Below are 19,425 nucleotides of genomic sequence, written 5' to 3'. Positions count from 1 at the left end.
AAATCTATTTATTTATTTGAATATCTTTATACAGGATAACATGTTCAGAGAATACACACTGTTTTTCAACACAGTCATGTTGGCATAAAAACTTCAAAAACAAACAGAAAATGCAAAAATAACTTAAATTCAGATAAAATAATTAAAAGAAAAAAAACTTGAGTGATATAGATATAATTAACGAACATCACAGACACGAAAGTACGCTGATAATGCTGGAATTTAAATTGCTTTCACTGTTCATTGCAAATTTCCATACTTACAAGAATGTTGCAAAGCACATTGTTATGATATGATATTTACAAGGGCAATATAAATGTAGTAAGCTGCAAGATTTCTGTAAACATCAAGGATATTCCTTTGAATTCACAATATTCTTTGTTTCCTCCTATCTTTCAAAATCATCCCACAGTTAGTCAATGAACTTGAAATAGACATTTTACAAATTACTGTTCTGACATATGAAATGAGCTTGCCTTTAGACAGTCATCAAATAGCCTTGATTTTTTTATGTATTACAGAATAGGTATGGAAAAAACCCTGGTAATCTATCAAAGTTCATGATACCCACCTTGCTTGGACTCCCTAATTACAGATCCACTTCTAGCACTAGCTGGTCTAGAATGAGATGATGATCTGGTACTAGCAGCACTCCTTGGTCTAGATGGAGTCTTACTGGATTGTATTGCTATATCTTCACTATCACTATCATCAGGTGACATGACAATATCCTGTTGGCCGCTCAGTAGAACATCTTCCATCAGCAGTGATACACCTAATATCTCTCCATTCGCAACATGTCTGTGAAAAAAGAATCATAAAATATGAACATGAATCATTATGATAGATATTTTATGAGATTTAATTCATTCATGATATATGATTATCTGTATAGCTCGTTAAATGATACAAATATGCTTCAAATTCCTACGCCTAAGTTATTCGTTTTGCCCCCTATGAGCTTGTCATTCCCTAGCTGCACGACAGAAAGAGTGTTGGTGACATTTCAATCATCATTGTCGATTTTAAGCTGTGGAACAAGGTACCAACCTTCCTGAAGACTGCCAATCCCGGGACAAATTAAAAAGCTTGTGAATGCCCATTTAGTTTCTTAATAAAATGATACTGTTTATTGTTCATCTGGTATATTTGGAAATGTTATGACTGTTGAGTGGCAATCATATATCTAGTGTAGTAGATTGTGAAGCAATGTATAACCACAAGGAAAAGGTGCTATACCAAATACAAGGAATTCATTGGACTGCAATTGTCACGATCTGATTTTTAAGCTTTTCTTGATTCTGGATAAGGGAATTCGATGGAATTCATTTCAGATACTTGACAGAAGTATTATATTTGCGATTCTCAAAATGGTAATTGTTTGCCAAATGCATTTGAGCAACAAAATGACAATATATTACTCTATTTCATAATCTTTTTTTTTTATAAAGCATTCACTTTTGGTGCTGTTGATATTCTACTAATAATAGTACATACCTATCTACATCCTTGAGTCCTGATAGACATAGCTGCATGTTGTTTTCAATCTGTTGCCATTGCCAGAATCTCAGATTAAATGGACCTCGCCTGTTAAATTAACAGATGATTTTAAGAACATAGGGATAATGCTACAAAATCCTTATACCAGTCTACAAAAGAAAATGAAATGGTAATTCATGTTGAGCTGTTACTGAATCCATGAAAATTTACTAGATTTGTAAACTTTCATAAGAGTAAGGGTAATACAAAATATCAATAAGGATGCTGCACAAGATCCAAGAAAACACTATAATGTCTTTTAGTTTATTGTGAACAAAAGTTAAAACTTTTCTTCAGATATCAGAAATTGTTCCAAGAAGAAATGTGACATACCTTCCTAAGAATGTTCTATAAGGAAATAACTCCTGTGCCTTGCTATCTCTTGGCTGCAATGGTTCTGGGACACACATGTAAGTGTTGTAGAGTGTTGGTCTCTGAACATTGCTTAGAGCAGGAAGAGCTGATGACATGTTCATGGTCACACTGCGGTATCCACCCACATTCTTTGTTGATAATAGGGTATCTCGAAGGGTGTAACGGATGGAGGAATCAAACTCAAGGAAGAGAATGTCACGTCTTAGACTCAAAAAATCTGCAATCTGGATAAAGTAAAAATATAATGGGTGTTACAAAAGTCCAAGACAATGAAAACCAATGAAGTCTACATTAACTGCATATTTTCAAGTTAGAAGACTTAAAATCTGGATTGTTAGTGAAATAATTTAGACAGTACTCATAGCATACATCAGACAATTTATTTGAAAATTTAGGTGTCCTATAAAACATGTCTTAGAACTTATAAACAGTTTTCTGTCAATGCAATTTTACAACATGATGAGCATGAAAAAAATTCCCTTTTCAACTATAAAACAGGTTCCAGGAACAGATACATCCAATTCTTCTTGCAATAGTTAAATTTTTCTTAACTTCGGACTTGTGTCTTAGAGTTAAGATACTATTACTTCCAATATTACTACAGCTACCGGTGAGCTTAAAAAAATATAACCCACAATCCAAACATTTTATCTTAGCATGATATTTCTGAACATACAAAGATCAGTTGAGATTAAATATCTGAAAAGGAGTATATTTGTTTTAATTCCTAGCATGAAATGTATTACATCAGTTGGCTGCTAAAGCCTCTTGTCTCAAAATCTAAAAATGTTAGAACAGCTTTAAAGAATCCACTTTAGAGTTAAAATACAAGTAGTATCTGTCTTTTGCTCAGTAAGGAGTTCTCTATGGACAAAAAGACAGGAAAAAATTGCTCTGTATAACATCACTCTCAACATAACATAATTGTAAAACATCCCCTCAACTGCTCTGATCACCAACCTGTTCTTGTCACTAGAACTCTCCTGCATCCAAGTCTACACTTGGTCTTTAGCACATGCATGAGACAACCCTTGGCCACCCTACAGCAATTAGAGAAACTCCAACTTGTGGCCCAGTGACCACAGTGAAATTGCTTCACTTTACACCAATCCACAAGAACTGGAAGCACCCAATAGCTTCTGAAACCTCCACTCCCTCTTACTGGACAAAACCTCTGGGGATCTGCTCTTTGTTTATATTCAAGATCGGATGCTAGAGCTTTCCTTGAGACCTCCTCATAAAGCCCACACAGAAAGGATATAAGGCAAACCTGACTGGACTCAGGAGGTCAGTTCTGCATACTCCCTTTCCTTAGCCAATTGAAGGAAGTGGAAGCAAGCTGCCAAACCAGGAGAGTGCCCTGACATAATCTGAAGCCTCAATCAGACTAAATGTGCAAGGAAAGACAGAGTCAGCAAATGATATGAATAGCTTCTTGTTTTACAATCTTGTAAAATCAAACAAAGCTGGCAGAACCCCAACACTGGACCTTCCATTTCTGATATACAAGGAGACTCTGTACCAGGGTAAGGATGTTATCTAGGGCTGAAAATATTTATTTCCAAGACCTGTTTTCCCAGATCCTACTGCTGTCATCAGTGAAGAGGTGGCTCTGATCATCCCAGCCAAACAATTGACTGAGCAACCTGCTAATCTGCTCCCCAGTCACTTTTTAGGCACTGAGAAAGACACTCTCACTCTCACCTCACATGATGTTGATGAAGCCATCAGGAAACTCAAGCTACAAAAAAGCTCAAGGCTTTGACAACATAACCTCTGAGCATTTGAGCATCTGAGCAGTCAAGTCCAATCCTTTGTCACCTACTTCTCCTACTCTTCCAAAACTCCATCAGACTTGGATATCTTCCAGCTTCACTGAAAAAAGCAGCCATTATTCCTTTGCAAAAAGGAGGGAGCATACCTGTTAGTGATCCCTCTAGCTACAGAGGAATCTCAACTCTGTCAAAACTCTTGGAAATGCCTTGAAACCTAAGATTGAGGACTCTCTGGTCATAGCCAGCACTCCACATGAGCTTCAGTTTGGATTTCAAGCTACAAAGTCCTGTATATTCATTTCAATGACCCTTTAGATGCTGAATACAACTCAGAAGAAGCCAACATATTAGTGCTGCAAGTGAGGCATGCTCAGGTTCGGTTCGGCAGAGTTCTGGAATTTTTTTTTCCATACTTTGGTTCAGTTTGTGGTTTGGCAATGTATGACTATATAAATTACAAAAAACATTTAGAAAAAAAAGATTTGCGAGCACTGAACCATGTAATATTTGTCATAACCAACTTATGTCCCATAATTAAACAATTTTTATTTTAAAAATGGTTATAAACAATGTTGCATAATTTTTTTTCTTTAAAAAAAGTAGTAAAAAGTCCTTTTTTCATTTCAAATTATATAAAATTACCAAAGGAAAAAAATGAAAATGGAAGAATGAGGATAGACACATAATTTCAATGAACAGAATATTATCTTTATTGATGGGTTTACTAAGCTGCTGAGGGATGAAGATCTAGGATCCGACTGTCAAAACATGTATGCAGGGGTTATTGTTCTCACTTACAATGTGGCCTTCATAGTTTCCACAGTCAAAGAACTTGAATCCATGCAAAACCTCACCCATTCAACCATACTTATGCAACTACATGGAAGTACAAAATCAACCCATCAAAGAGTGCAATCCTCATTTTCAAAGGACAAGGCTACATCAAGTACATCTGGTTCCTGGATGATGTAGAAGTTAAAGAAATTGGTCAGCCTCCCCAGCTTGGGCAATTCTACTCCTATAGATCCTATACCAAACATCATTGCCAAGGGATACAATACCGTGTGGTGGTTCATGTTCAAGGAAAAATTCTGACCTACAACCATTGCTAAGTCCACCTATTACATCCCTAAGATGCTGTATGGAATTGCAGGTTTTAGAGTCACCAAGAGGTCCTGGCCCGCCTCTTCAAGAAGCTCCTTGGTCTTCCAAAAAGTACAGCAAATGAAGCGGTCTTCCTCCTGATGGGAATTATCCCTCTATCTCTGCACGTGGACCTTAATACCTTGCTGACCCTCAGGCAACTGTGTACTCTACCTACTGACAAATTCGAGCACAGGATTTTCCTGAATGCACTGGCTGCAGACATCCCTTTCACATCCTAGCTAATCACCAAATACAGCTTGTTCTCTATCCTCTCAGACCCCCTTGAGCATCAGCTACCCCTCCAGGAAAAGACTATGCTGCCAGCGATCTTCAGGAACTGACCTAGCTGATGCCATCTAGGAAAAGCACACTTGCTTTTTGGAAGCTTTGTTCAGTTCTCCTAAGCCCTAGCAGCCCCTGCACTACCTTCACACCTCTGTATTGCAGCAAAACTCCGCTCCAATCCTGACAGGCACCTACCCAACACAAAACTATAGGCAAGTCTCCCAGAGCCACCTGTAGACTTTGTTTCAGACGATGAAAGATCCATCCACTTTCTTGCATCTTGTCCAATCATTGACTCCCAATGACCAGAATTCATTCAGCATGTTCTGTCCCTGTGTCACCCTACATCAGTTACCAAAGCTTTCACCACTCTCGATCCTCTCATCCTTGCCACTAGTATCCTTGCCACTAGTATTACTCTCCTCGCACCGATCTGCTTCTCTTGCTGCTGACATAACAATCCACTACCTCTTAAAAATTCACCATATTCGTCGAGAGAATCTCCAAGTCAACCACATTGCAGATAATTATGATCCTCGAATGTCGCGGAAAATCAACTTGAGATTAGATAAGGTTGTCAGCATTGCAATAAAGCTCTGTCTGTCATCATTTTTTCGTCTTCAAATTTTGAGATTCAAGTTTTAGCAGCTGACAGTACGTCTTTGACTAAATGTTGCCTTCAGGAGAAAATATTTGACATTCTGCTAATTACAAACATATTAAGGATCCTCAGGACATTATTGTTGATTTCTGAACCTCTCTGAATTCAAAACAGATTCCAGACCAATCTAAGTTCACTCCCTTATAATACTAACCTGTTCAGGATCATTAGGATCCTCCATATTGTTGATTTGTTTCTGAATCTCTCTGAGTTCAGAACAGATTCCTTCTGTTCCACCCCAGTCTGCTGTAATATCCTTCTTTTGAGAACCAAGTCTGATTTAAAAACAAATACAAACAAAAATACATCATAAAATGGTTATTAGGTTCTATACATGAAGTAAATCTTCCTAAGACCCTTTAAACCAGATGACAATAAAAAACCTATTAATGGATGAAATACCCATGGGGCAGAGACAATATCTATTCATTTTTATTGAGTTTGAACATTTTCTTAATTCAACAACTGTATAAAATTAAATTTGATTTCATATCTCCACAAAAGCTTAAGATATCATTTTTATAACAAATATAATTCATGATTTATAGGTAAAAAAGAGAAAATTAGAAATGACCTAGCTATCCTAGCATGTATATTCTAACAATTTGCAATTGTTTAGAGTCAGACTTTGTATGAACACAAAAATACAGCAACTTAGTGAGCTTAATGTCAAGTGAAAGTGTGGTTTTTGTGTTTAATAATGTGATAGTAAAAATATCTAAAATTAAACAATATAACACCAGGTGAATCTACCTTGCATGTGAGCTACCCAGCTTGGAGTGTGCACAAAGGTACTGTAGGATATCATGGAGTGATGATATTATCCTTAATGAGACAGAGAGCGCCCTCACACATGTATCTTCATCCAGTGTCTTGAACATGACGAGAGACTCAGTATGATGTGGTAGAAACCACATGTTAAGGAGTGTGGTACCATCAGGAGAGAGTAAACGTCTTGGACGTTTCTTCAATTCCCTGTAATCATAAATAAACAATTTCATTTCATTATCTGTTGCCCTGATGAGTTATTTTATTTCACTACATCTATAAACAATTTTTTTTTCATATGGATAAAGCTGTCCCCTTTGAGGTTTCAAAATAAATTACATTATGGTGCATACATCTATGCCAAGATTTCATTGTTGAAAAGAAACCAACCCCCCCCCCCCAAAAAAAAAAACAACAGGGATTACATGCAGATAAAGTTGTCAATTAAAACAACTAAATCCATCAGTACGACATAGGAGCTTCATACATACTTCTGATTGTTTGAATATCTGTAATAAATTTTGTCTTTGAGTTATGTTTAATACACACAGCATTATCTGCAAATGACCCCAGGTGACAGTAGTACAATAAGGAATGGCTATAGGCAATCCCAAACAGAACAATTAGAATTGATAATAAAATGATTTCTAACCTTGGATTTGTTTCTAATCCTTTTACATCATCTTCGGGACCTTTCTTCTCATTCTGTAGACCACAAACAAAGTGAGTTTTCTTGACCATATCAAACTCATCTAAAAGGTTCATCATACTATTAATGTATGAGATAATTTGACCTCTTAAAGAATACTGGGATACACGTCTCATGAAACGATGACAGAACTTCACTATCAGTTCCCTAAAAGAATGAAGAAAATAATGAGCTTAAAAATAATTAATGTTAAATTTTGATGAACTTATCAGGAAAAGATTGACTGATTATCATAAAAAAATTAAAATTCAAATATCACTGCAAGACTCAACACTAGACTTGGGTCAAATAATTAAAAAATAAAAATGTAAAAATTTACTTGGCCGATTGGGTAAGTAGAATTATGAATAACGAATGTATGAAATTATCTTACCAGGATTGTTTTCCACTTAGAATTATGCAAAAACAGCATCACTCGCAAATTAAATGTGATCTGTCAGGAATTTGACAGAAAAGCTACATACTGCACTTTGTGGCGCTAGCTCATGCACTTACACAGGTATATCTTTTTCTAAGCGCAATTCTGCCACAATGACTCGCTCTGCCTGTGTGAGCAGGTAAGCGTACAATCGGCAGGAAACACAGACCAGGGAGCCTGTTTACATGTTTTATAAAGCTCTTCATAGGTTTCACATAACTTTACAAAGGCTGGAACATGTTCTTAGGTGCTACATTAATCCCATTCTTACTTAATAATTTAGCACAGACTAAAACTGATCATCAGTCATTTGTAGTGCAACACTAAATCCATCCTTACTTAAAGGGATGCTTCAGGCTGAAGATATTAATATCTCAATAAATAGAGTAAAATTCAATAAAATAAAAGTAAAAATAAAATGCTGACAATTTGATCAAAATTGGATAACAAATAAAGTTATTGAATTTTGAAGATTTGCATTATTCCATTCAAACAGTTCTAGGCATGTCTTCATGAACATTATAGTAATAATAATATAGGTATATTTTCCCAGGGAAGCCATTTCAGTTCTGAAAACTGTTCTCCCAGCAGGCCCTGCTATTAATATTACCCCAGCTATAGCTGGGCTGCCTAGGTGCTCAAGCATTCAAGGGATTTCTTTCTAATGGGTACCCATCACAATGTGGATAAAATTCTTGCTGAAGGAAATTACGCCATGGCTGGGATTCGAACCCATGACCCCCTGTTTCAAAGTCAGATGACTAATCCACTGGGCCACAACGCACCACTCATTCATTAGGTGGGATGATGATGTCATATCCCCACTTGTTCTTTTGTATTTTATTGTATGAAATCAGGTTTATTCAAAAATTTTCGACCAAGAACTAAACCAATTAGATTGACAACTGATTAATTAAATTGCTGCAACTTATTTCATCATAAAGGAGACACATCATTTACACATAAATGAAATAATGGAACAATTATGATTTCATGCAATAAATTAAGAAACAGGGAAAGTGGGGATGTGACATCCTCAGCCCACCTAATGAATATTCATGATGACATGCGTAGAACTACTTAATGGGAATAACACAAATCTTTAAAATTCAATAACTTTATTATTTGTTATCCAATTTTGATAAAATTTCCAGCATTTTGCTCTGTGAATTTTACTATATTTATTTAGATATATCTTCAGCCCAGAGTATCCCTTTAATCATTTAGCACTACAGCTGACCACCAGTCATTTGTAGTGCTACACTAATCCCCTTCTTAATTAATAAGCACTAGAACTGATCACCAGTCGTTTGTAGTGGTACACTAATCCCATTCTTAATCATTAAGCACTACAACTAATCACCAGTCATTTGTAGTGCTACACTAATCCCATTTTTAATCATTTAGCACTAGAACTGATCACCAGTCGTTTGTAAAGTCATGCTTAACTAATTGCAAAAAGCTTCATGAAACACCCCTAGAAACAATGTAACTTCATATTTTTAAAACACATGGAATGTACTGTACTGTGCATTGAGCTCGGTGGATCAGTGCAACAGCACATATCCAAGATATGCCTAAAAAGGCGTCAGTTGTTAGATTACAAAGAATATTGATTTTTAATGTTTTTATTGCAGTTTTCTTTTTGGCAAGTAAAGGTTTGAAATGATAAACTTCTTTTTTTTTTTAGTGTGAAGTCCTGCTTATTGAATTGAGCAATATGAACAGAATTTCGTTGTAACAATGTAAAAAATTCTACTTTTAAAATAAAAATAACAGACATGATGTCACCATGCTACCAGTATTTAAAAAAAAAAGACTATTGATTGCTGCAGCAATTACTTCCAAAGGTTAAATATTCATTTAGAGTTTGAATCAGAATATTTACCTCTTGAGTTTCTCCACTTCTTCTGGGTTCTTCATAATGGTTCCTCGACTGGCTTTCAGCTGAAGGAAATTATTCAGCATTACATCTCGGGATGGAGTCTGTTCATAAAATATATCACATCCATACTATAAAAATAGCTAAGTATTACAAACAGTAAATGGGAGAACCCTGACGAAACAAAATATGGTATCATACTGCCCCAATGCAACATAAAAGACAGCAAAATATATAGAAAGCCACAGCCCTTGAAAACAGCATAGATACTAATTTCTTGTATCTATCTTTGCTATATAAAAGATATATATTTCAGACAAATAGCATGGGAAACATTGTTGAGAATGGAAGAAACACACAACAAACAACATGTGGCAAGTGGAAGAAGCACACACTATAAAGAAACACATTGGTTGAATATTACCTTTTCAAGCTGTAAAGATACAAATGCTTCAGGAGATCTTTTATGTTTCTCCATGCTTGATTTGAGTTTAGCAGCAAACACCACAGACTGTGTAGATATCCCTACTGCACTAGATTTCCTTCGACCCTGAGATTGATCAGAATGACTCGTCTCTACTGGAGCATTAATAGGCCTGGTAAAACAATAACATTTATATTGATACGCTTTTATTCAAATGCTTTATTGAAGTTTTCTATGGCTTTTATAACAAAAAATAACAACTCACAGAGACACAAGGTGGTTTTGTATTTGTATCAGTCATTATATTATCAAAAGGGAACGAACAGTAGAGAATTCATATATAAAGAAATAATTTAAAAATTTTAATAGCCCATCTCTTATGCACAAAGTTATTACATAATATCATCTCGAGATTCAATCAAAGTGTTGTGATAAACTTTCATCATGTTAATGAAACTTACTGTTGTCTTGCTGGTGTGTTATCAGCTTCTTTGAAGTAAGAACACACACTACCCTGCTGAATAGCAGCTAGTAATGAATTCTTATGAACAACCTGGATCATTAGAATAACACGGATATTCTCCTGACCATTCTTCTTCATGATCTGAAAAAGATATATTGATTTTAATATAATTGAAGATTTGTAGGATAATACAGATAATGTAGAAGCAGCTTACAATACACCATGTGTGTAGTCTTGAATGGAACTGAATTGAAACACCCCTATTTAGAATTACTCACATCATATATTGAATGCTCTTTTTGAATGATAATGATAATAACAATAACAACAATAATTAGACTTATATCGCGCCAAATCCACTCTGTAGAGCGCTCAAGGCGCTTTTTAGGAAATTATAAAAGAAATAAAGAAGAATTGAAGAGAAATGTTTTAAAGTATTGTTTGAAAGTTTTAGAGTTCAAGCCCTGTTTAATGTTTTCGTGGAGGCTATTCCATAACTTGGGGGATAAGTGAACTAATGATCTTTCCCCCAAGGTTTTGGAAACTTTGAGGGTAACAAGAGAATTGGAAGAGGAGGAACGTAAGGATCTTGAACTTTTGATCAGTGAAATGAGGTACTGGGAGAACCATGGACACAGAAGAAAGTTAGCAAAAAAATCTTGAACATAATATGTTTTAAATAATTGATTGATGCCACTATGAGGTAAGGAACTCAATACACATAGATTTAATGATTGATTTGATTTGATAGCATTTATTCTATTAATCATAAAAAACAGAATGAAACAAAGTACATTTAAAGCTAACATACATTACATGGAAAAATCGTAAAATAATGCAATAATAAAATCTGAAAAACAGTCTAAAAGATAAAGAGGGAACTAGAAAGACAAAGCCTTATTAATGCTGCCACCTTTACAAAAACCGGAAACTGAATATGTGATATTGTGAAATATATGATGTTATAAGTACTGAATACCAGATATAAACATTGAGCATAAAAGGGGAAATGAAATTTTAAAACAATGCAAGGAAAAGAAATATCAACGATAATTACTATACAAATAAAAGGGGAAAAAGGAAAAGAAACCAGATCAAACATTATTACAATATTTACTGAAATGTTTGGTTTTATATCTACTTGATGGATATCACATCAAAACACTTCTCCAAACCCTTCCCTACCACATCATCACAATTTTTCTTTTCTTTTTGTATTGAAAGAACAAAGGAGGATCCAATAGCTTTTATACAGAGAGGAACATTGAACATCTTGAGATCTAGGACTAGATAATTACCTTCAGACAGCCTTCCTTGCTACGGAAACTAAACATTCCAACATGTTTTTCATCCAATTCTTGAATAGCCAAGAAAATATTGGCTGGAGTGTAACGGTCAAGATTAGAATCATCTTCTTGAAGAGCCGTCATGAAGAGAGGAGGAGGCTGGTCAGCGTCATCCTTATGAGTAGCAAACTCAAACTGGACACACCTCATGAACATATGAAATTCATCAAAACCCATCTCTACTGCTTGCTCCCTGTATAACTACATTGTCAAAAGAAATGGAACATAACATATCTACATCAGAGTTCCACTTAAATGACTAGTAATACTGTAAAAGTAATGCTGATACAAGATGAATTCAATTCAAATTATTGTTTATGTCATTATTATTATAAATCTAACATAAGGTCAATGTTTGAATTTCTGGAATAAACTAAATGCAGTTTAATAGAAAATGTGAAAATTTAAAGACAATGTGAATGATATAATGAGAGAGATCTCCACAGATAAATGGACAAGAGAAATATTAATTGTTAGATTTTTCATTCCTGATTTTTAACAAAATCGTCATTTTTAATTAAATATGTTAAATATGCTCTAAATTAGACAATAAATTGTGACATACCCGAGAAAGAATTTCAGTCTCCCAAGAAGTCTCCACAAGCCTGTGCCTCAAATTTATTGTCTGCATTAAAAATAAATAAAGACATTAGAAATGACTAAAACTGAAAAATAAACACGATGAATATTTTTCTGTTTAATTTTGATTGTTCATTTGTCCTTGTCTAATCATCTTTCTTTCCACTGCATCACAACACTAATAAACAATTCAGTTTTGAGACTTGAATTTGCTATTTTCTTAATCTATTGATAATGACTGCCTTTCTGATTGTAATATGTTTTAATGTTATACAGCTGTTCATTGTAAATTTATTTGTACATTTATACATGAGACAATCTTATCTTGCTACATTAACATTACCATCATAATCATTTGAATTAAGTTCAACAATTGGCAGTCTGAGAAAGAATAGAACAAATTTATACAGTGCAAGTTAAATGCAGAGTTAATAAATACAAATAAAAAAACAACACAAATACACAATTAAAGATGTATACAGAATTTAGACTGGATTTACGAAATAAAATGTAAGAAGTAAAAAATTGACTTGTAAAGTGTTCATTTCGTATACATGTTCTGTAAGTTTAGGCAGAGCTCTATTTTGAAATCTCTTCATTTTGTAAGTTAATTCTTAATATTTATTGTGTATATTGAATATAGTTTTCTTCCTTACTACACCATCCTCTGTGTATGATAATGTTCTTTACCTCCATGATATCCAGCCATATCTTAAGGGTATCAGCCTGCTTTTCTTTGGCTGTTCTTCTACCTGCTGCAGCCTCCTGGGCATCCATACGAGTCGCTGCAAGCTCACAGACTAGCAGAGGATCCTCAATGAACAGATCAGAGAACAGCTACATCATAAAGAAAACAAGAGTTGAGTAAATATATTTTCATTCTCTTTCATCCGGGTCTTTCATCTTTGAATTTGCTAACCGTTTGCAATTTCCACTAAAAAATACTAAATTACATGTTGAATATTATTTCTCTTTTACCTATTAAATATTATGTAGTCCACAATCCTCCATAAACACCTACTGCAAACTGCTTTCATCTACATCTCTACCACCATCATCAAAATCATCATAACTGATATTGCTATCATCATCAATGTTACCGTAAGTAACGGTGTATTAACCGCACCCCCAACTTTGGACTAAAAAAAAAAAAAAAAAAAAAAAAAATCTCACATTTACATGCATATTTGAGGTACGAAGAAACAAAATCTAAGTTTTTAAGATTTCAAAGTATCCAAAGAGATTACTGGTATGCAGAAATATGCTGTTCTTGATCAATTCAGCTACAAATGTTAGAAAGAAAGAACGGTCCCGACAATATTGGAAACTTACACACTCGCTCACCTCACAGTCACAGTGTACACACACACAGCACTGCCATTGCAAATACGATACAGTACAAGTCATGCCAGTACATCTTATCAAATTATGATCTGTGTCTTTCCCAGCGTAGGAGGAAGAAACATTCACATTTCTTGCGTCACAATCTCACAATCACTTTCAGAAATTTGATGTCTTAGCATGAATTTTGGATACGGGATTATAGGAAGATTCAAGAAACAAAGAAATTGGCATTTTTTCCAGTTGTTTTTTACTGCTTCGTGCCGTCTCTCTCGTGCGTGGTTTACATGGTATCTTATGAAAAGCAAACAGGAAGGAAAAAAAACAAGCTGGCGCGAAACGGGACTTTGAATAGCGCCAGCTTAAGTCGCACTATAACCACATACAACGCAATCGAAAATCTCTTAAGCTCACTCAACTCTCGCTAAGCGGTGACAAAATTTTACCGAGTATGCTTGGCGTCTCTTTTAAATTAGCCAGGGAACTTCACTACTTTGAATCGAGAATAAAGTCAAAATTAGTGTCATGAAGGTGGGTGCGTTTGTTATGGACAACATTTAATTAATATTGCAATAATCGCTTCCCAATACCCGTGGCTCATACCCCTCTAAACGACATTGCCTGGGCGGCTACACCCGGCCACTCGATGTGTTGTGAACTGGCAGACATCGTACATGTACGGGAGGGGTTACGGCGGGCTGGCTCAGACCCGTCACCGTGTATAAACCGCACCCCCGACTTTTGCTTCTACCCTGCCGAGAAAAAGGTGCGGTTAATACACCGTTACTTACGGTATCTATTTTATCATTATCAACTACCATCATCATAACACAATTATTTTCATTAAGACATCATCACTAGTGTCATTACCAGTTGTATCATCATCCCATATTCATATTAAATGGTCCACTACTCACATCTTTCTGTACTTGAGCATTGAAGCTATGTCCAATAGGTTTCATCTCATCCCATTCCTTCTGAACAGTCTCCCATAATTTCTTCTCCATCGCAATAGCTTCAGATTCAGTTGAAGGTTCATGGCAATGATAGAGTTCCTGATGGGAAGAGTAACAATCAAACTTACTTTTTTATAAATCAGAAGAAACTCTATATCTGACTAGTCAGTCGAAAACCAACAAAAAGTCGTAAAATATGAATTTTGAGATTTTCATTGAGCTTGAAAAAGCATGTCCTAACCTTTATATTTTACTTGTCAACAATAAGCCACACAAGAACTTGATTGAATGCTGAAGAATTTCAGCAAGAGCTTAATAAAATATCAATAAAACAAGGTTTGAACTGAGGTCAAAGATGTGCACACTGAAATATCAGTGAAACTTCCACGCGGTCTGCAAAAAATGGTAAGCAAAGAAACTCTTGAATCCTGTCTTTTATTCAACTTTACAAATGCAAATTTTGAAAGTTAAAGAAGAATTACTCCTTCAGATAAAAAAATTATTTTTTTCTTTTTTAAGACACAATTACTTTTTTGGCTTTTCACACTTTCAGGAAGTATAAATAGATGATTGTCTTCACCATCGATGAAACAGGAAAGAGCACAGTAAACATAGCAAACATACGACTTAATAAAAATTTTGACACTTTTGGCTTCAAATAATTTTAGCTAGTGTTGTCAGTCGGTCCGGGATCGGGATGAATTCCCGGCAGTCTGAGGCTCCGAGACGGTTCCGGGATCAATCAACTTAGACCGTATCCCGGCAGGAAAATAAAATCAATAATGGCCAAATTCATGTTGTAATATTTCCCTAATTAGTAATTGTACTTACGAAATACGAGAGAACAATTTAGTTTCAACTGGCTGTGTGCACATGCACCTCGAAATATTACGCAATTACATAGCTATCTGTACTCGTCGATCGCATGAGCATGCACGCAATCTAGCTTTGCACACGGCTCCGAGAGATCTACGCAGACAACAATCGTCTACTGTATAGTCTCATGTGCAGACCTCTTTCACCTCAGTTCGTTTTACTGAGTCATTCATTTACCCCATACTTTCGAGTTGAATCTGCTACGATATGTATGGTCTAGTGAATTTATCATGAAATAATTTACTAACAATTGACGATGATGATCTATGAGTATTGCAAATTTAGTCATTTAAAAAAAGTCGCCATTAATTTTGTGATGATTGTATTTGTTGGGGTATTTTTTTGCGAAAGGGTTTGCAAATAACAACTAGACGAATGCGCATCATGTTTCAGCTGGTTAGAGCCGGGAGAGAGAGAGAGAAGAGGGGGGGGGGTTACGGGAAGTGCTTGGTCGTTCACGACTGGGGACCATCTGTCATCTGTTGACTTGATGTTTACAATTGCAAACTAGTCGGTCAAATCATGGAGCTGTTAATAGCTCTATGGTCAAATCATTTCTCCTAGATATATTTCGACTTGAATTATAAAATTGTACCAAAACGCTGTTAGAATTGGCGATGTTTAAAGTGGCGTTGTTTAAACGTTGAAACAACATTGTTTTGAAAGTCATATCATACCCTATATGTTGTAAAAACATGTTGTTAAATGCATCAAACAAATTATCAATGATATTAACAGTTTTAAATGATATCGTTGGAAATTGCAAAAAATATTTAAAAACAAACTGTTTAAAGTTTAAAAAAAATTCTATTGGTTTAATAGTTTAAAAATAGTTGTATATTGACTGGCTTAAACAATGTTTCTTAATATTTAAATAGTTGTTCAAAATATTTTTTTTTACTGTGAATAGTCTGAGTATCTATTCAAATGTTTTCTCGATCGAAAGTAATTCATGATTAAAGAAAAAAATGAGTTTGTTGTTTTGATGCGAAGTGCCGGCCGCCGGGACTAATCTTGTGTAAATTTCCAAATAAGCTTCTCTGATAAGATAGTATTCACTTTTCTCAGTAGTAGTGATATCAAGGAGATATCTCCTTGGTGATATCATACTGTTCAGAGTTACGAGAGAGGGAGAGAGAGTGAAACTGAAAGTTAATCCATATTCCGGGCTAGCTAGGGCCACAGGCGCACTGACAAGACATTACGCAATTTGCTTATAACTGTCAACCACGTGCGCACCGACCACAGATCAGTGGCACCGACATGTGTGTTATTGGACTGTCAGATCAGCAGCTGGGTCGACTCAAACATAATTCGGGTCATGTCAGTGGCCATTAATGTTTACAGTTTGCGGTGGTGGCACGCTTTGACTGTCTCATCATTATTTACCCCCCGTTTTGAGTGAATGTTTACAATTTGCGGTGGTGGCATGCACACTTTGACCATGGAGCTAACAGTTAATAGTTCTATGCTTTGACTGTCTGGTGCACCGCCAGTGCGCAGTGTTTAAGGCTGGAAATGTAGGTATACACTTTTGCATTGCATTTGTGCGTGGAGATATGTTTCGGGATTCGGGACGAGCCGGGATCCCGATAAGGAAATTTTGAAGTTGCCGGGACGGTTTCGGACCGGGATTTTTTTTCTAGATAACAACACTAATTTTAGCACAGAGTAAGACCATGGTCTAAGTTAAACCTGACTTCAGAATACAAGTCATTATGTCCAGTTTCTTTCAATACTTACTAACAGTTACTTATACTGGCTAATTAAATGCCACTAAAAAACTTGCATTCGTTTTATAGCTGAGAGAGAATTTATCACAGAAACTTAGAATTTGTGATCGACATTGAGATATGAATTTTGTCTTACTCACGTTGCAAGCATACTTAACAGCCTGAGGGATGCGACTAATGAGAGCTAGGGACGGGTGAAACTCTAGTAGGAAGACATGTTTGAGGGCAGGACGGCTGAGATTGATTGAAATTGGCTGTTTTTGAACAATGGCATGAGGAAGACCAAACTTGTTCCCTTCTCTTGTAATGCGCTTGATGTACTCACGCTGACTCTCAATCTACAGAGAGAAACAAAATAAAACAACTTGATACAAAATTATTATTTAGTTGTATTTTTATTGATTTTCCAAGCATTTTGCCTTCTTTAAAATTTATGCATATATCAGGCAGTTTCATTAAAAGGATCTTCATCTTACTATTTCACATAAAGGCTGTGATATAAAGGTTTAAAAATACACCATATACTTCATTTATGTGTTTTGTGTGTAACCCTACATGTAGCTTCTGGAAGACAAAAATGTTTCTATTGTATTTCTACACTGCAAGAAATGTTCACATCAACTACTCTGTTACTATACCTACATGTATTGTCATATGATAAAAGCCTGTGATATTTCATCAGTGAGCCATACAAACTATTATTTTTCATGGTAAAAGGAGATTTGCTTTATTTAGGGCCCTGTCACATACAATGTATAATTATGGTAATTCATAATTATAACCGTCATAGTAACAGTGCTAAACAGCCAATCAAAATCAAGGATTTCATCAAAGTTAGCATTGGGTGGCAAAGATACCACAATAGTGACTTCATGTAACAGGGCCCAGCTCTATCAATGAGATAAAAATACAAAGGATTTCAGAGTACCTGTTTATCAGAGACAGACTTGATAACTCCACAATGAAGTTTTAGACACCGAGACTCCATCTTGTACGTATGCACAAAGTAATCTCTCTTAAAATCAAAGCGAGGACGCTTGTGAATGATGTTTGTCATCTCCTGAGCGAGGGCTCTCTTCTCATGCATATCAAATACATTGTGGTAGGCTTCAAGGTACACATCAAGAAGCTATTCACATGGAAAACAGAAATATATAAAAATTACAGAATAATTCAGAGAAAATATATTAATCATGGTACATAAGATATCTTGATTTCTCATTGAAACCAATATAATTGGTATTTTTGTACAATGAACATTCTCCAACAAAATGAATATAAGTGATTGAAACTTCTATACAATAAGCACCAAAGATTCACAGAAATGCCAATTGTTCAATTGATTGTAGTAAAGCAACGGCCAATTTACCTGTCTCTTATTTTCTAAGAACTCTGCTTCATTGGTCCATAGATCAAGGAGAATAGCATGACGATCAACAAGAGAATGACCATAGCTAGGGATATCTACACTATCATCACCGTGGTTCTGACAAAAAGTGAGAAAATTAAAAATATGTTTAAAAGAAATTATATACTTCATCTTAAATACAAACATATGACAAATTTAACCCTTCAGCTCAACCTTGTACATAAACAATCAAACTGTTTCTGGAAATATGTCTTCCTCCTATTCAGTAAAATATCAATCAGAATAGAGACTGTTACTTAACATTATATAGGAAATATCTATAAACCAAATATTAGAATTTAAAAGTTGGCAAACAAACTTTGGCATACAAAATAATAAAAAAATAATAAGATAAAAAAAAACTTGGATTATTGAGACCCATGCATAGTTTGATAAAAGTTACTGATAGAATCTAAATAAATAAACTCATCACTAAACAAACTGATGAATAAGCTGGTCAATATTGGAATAGGTTCCCTAATGTACGCAAATATTGTAATTAGTCACAAATCATCAGTAGCCACAGCTGTGATTACCCTCAATCGTATAAAAAGACCTTGATGCTAATAATAAGAAAGAAGACAAGAGGTAACTACCTGTCGTCTTGATGAGCTAATACGTGACATTGCTGGTCCGTCTTTCTTAGTCCTGTTTTCACGATCTTTCTCAATAAAATGTGTTGCTATCAGCAGGAGATCAGTCTCTAAGTTCCTGTCAAATAATACATTCAATAAACTTGAA

At 35.2% G+C, this 19,425-nt stretch overlaps 1 protein-coding gene across 4 annotated transcripts in view; it reads right to left on the bottom strand.

Moving 5' to 3' along the window:
- The window catches only part of LOC121410103, a 54,935-nt gene that overhangs the window by 19,033 nt on the left and 16,477 nt on the right, over positions 1–19,425 (bottom strand). For all 4 annotated transcript variants that reach the window (XM_041601975.1, XM_041601974.1, XM_041601976.1 and 1 more), the window contains 17 exons: positions 19,281–19,395; positions 18,646–18,762; positions 18,205–18,405; positions 17,417–17,614; positions 14,629–14,766; positions 13,061–13,207; positions 12,357–12,416; positions 11,744–11,992; positions 10,444–10,586; positions 9,983–10,154; positions 9,565–9,662; positions 7,202–7,405; positions 6,535–6,756; positions 5,936–6,056; positions 1,873–2,138; positions 1,498–1,587; positions 572–801 (listed from right to left, as the gene is read on the bottom strand). In XM_041601975.1, coding sequence (XP_041457909.1) covers positions 572–801; positions 1,498–1,587; positions 1,873–2,138; positions 5,936–6,056; positions 6,535–6,756; positions 7,202–7,405; positions 9,565–9,662; positions 9,983–10,154; positions 10,444–10,586; positions 11,744–11,992; positions 12,357–12,416; positions 13,061–13,207; positions 14,629–14,766; positions 17,417–17,614; positions 18,205–18,405; positions 18,646–18,762; positions 19,281–19,395 — 2,771 coding nt within the window. The remainder of the gene's footprint in view (positions 1–571; positions 802–1,497; positions 1,588–1,872; positions 2,139–5,935; positions 6,057–6,534; positions 6,757–7,201; positions 7,406–9,564; positions 9,663–9,982; positions 10,155–10,443; positions 10,587–11,743; positions 11,993–12,356; positions 12,417–13,060; positions 13,208–14,628; positions 14,767–17,416; positions 17,615–18,204; positions 18,406–18,645; positions 18,763–19,280; positions 19,396–19,425) is intronic.

The sequence above is a fragment of the Lytechinus variegatus genome, chromosome 3, assembly GCF_018143015.1.
Source record: "Lytechinus variegatus isolate NC3 chromosome 3, Lvar_3.0, whole genome shotgun sequence".
Classification (NCBI taxonomy): Eukaryota; Metazoa; Echinodermata; class Echinoidea; order Temnopleuroida; family Toxopneustidae; genus Lytechinus; species Lytechinus variegatus.
The sequence above is the reverse complement of the archived record's forward strand: the minus strand, read 5'-3'. Positions and strand labels throughout refer to the sequence as shown.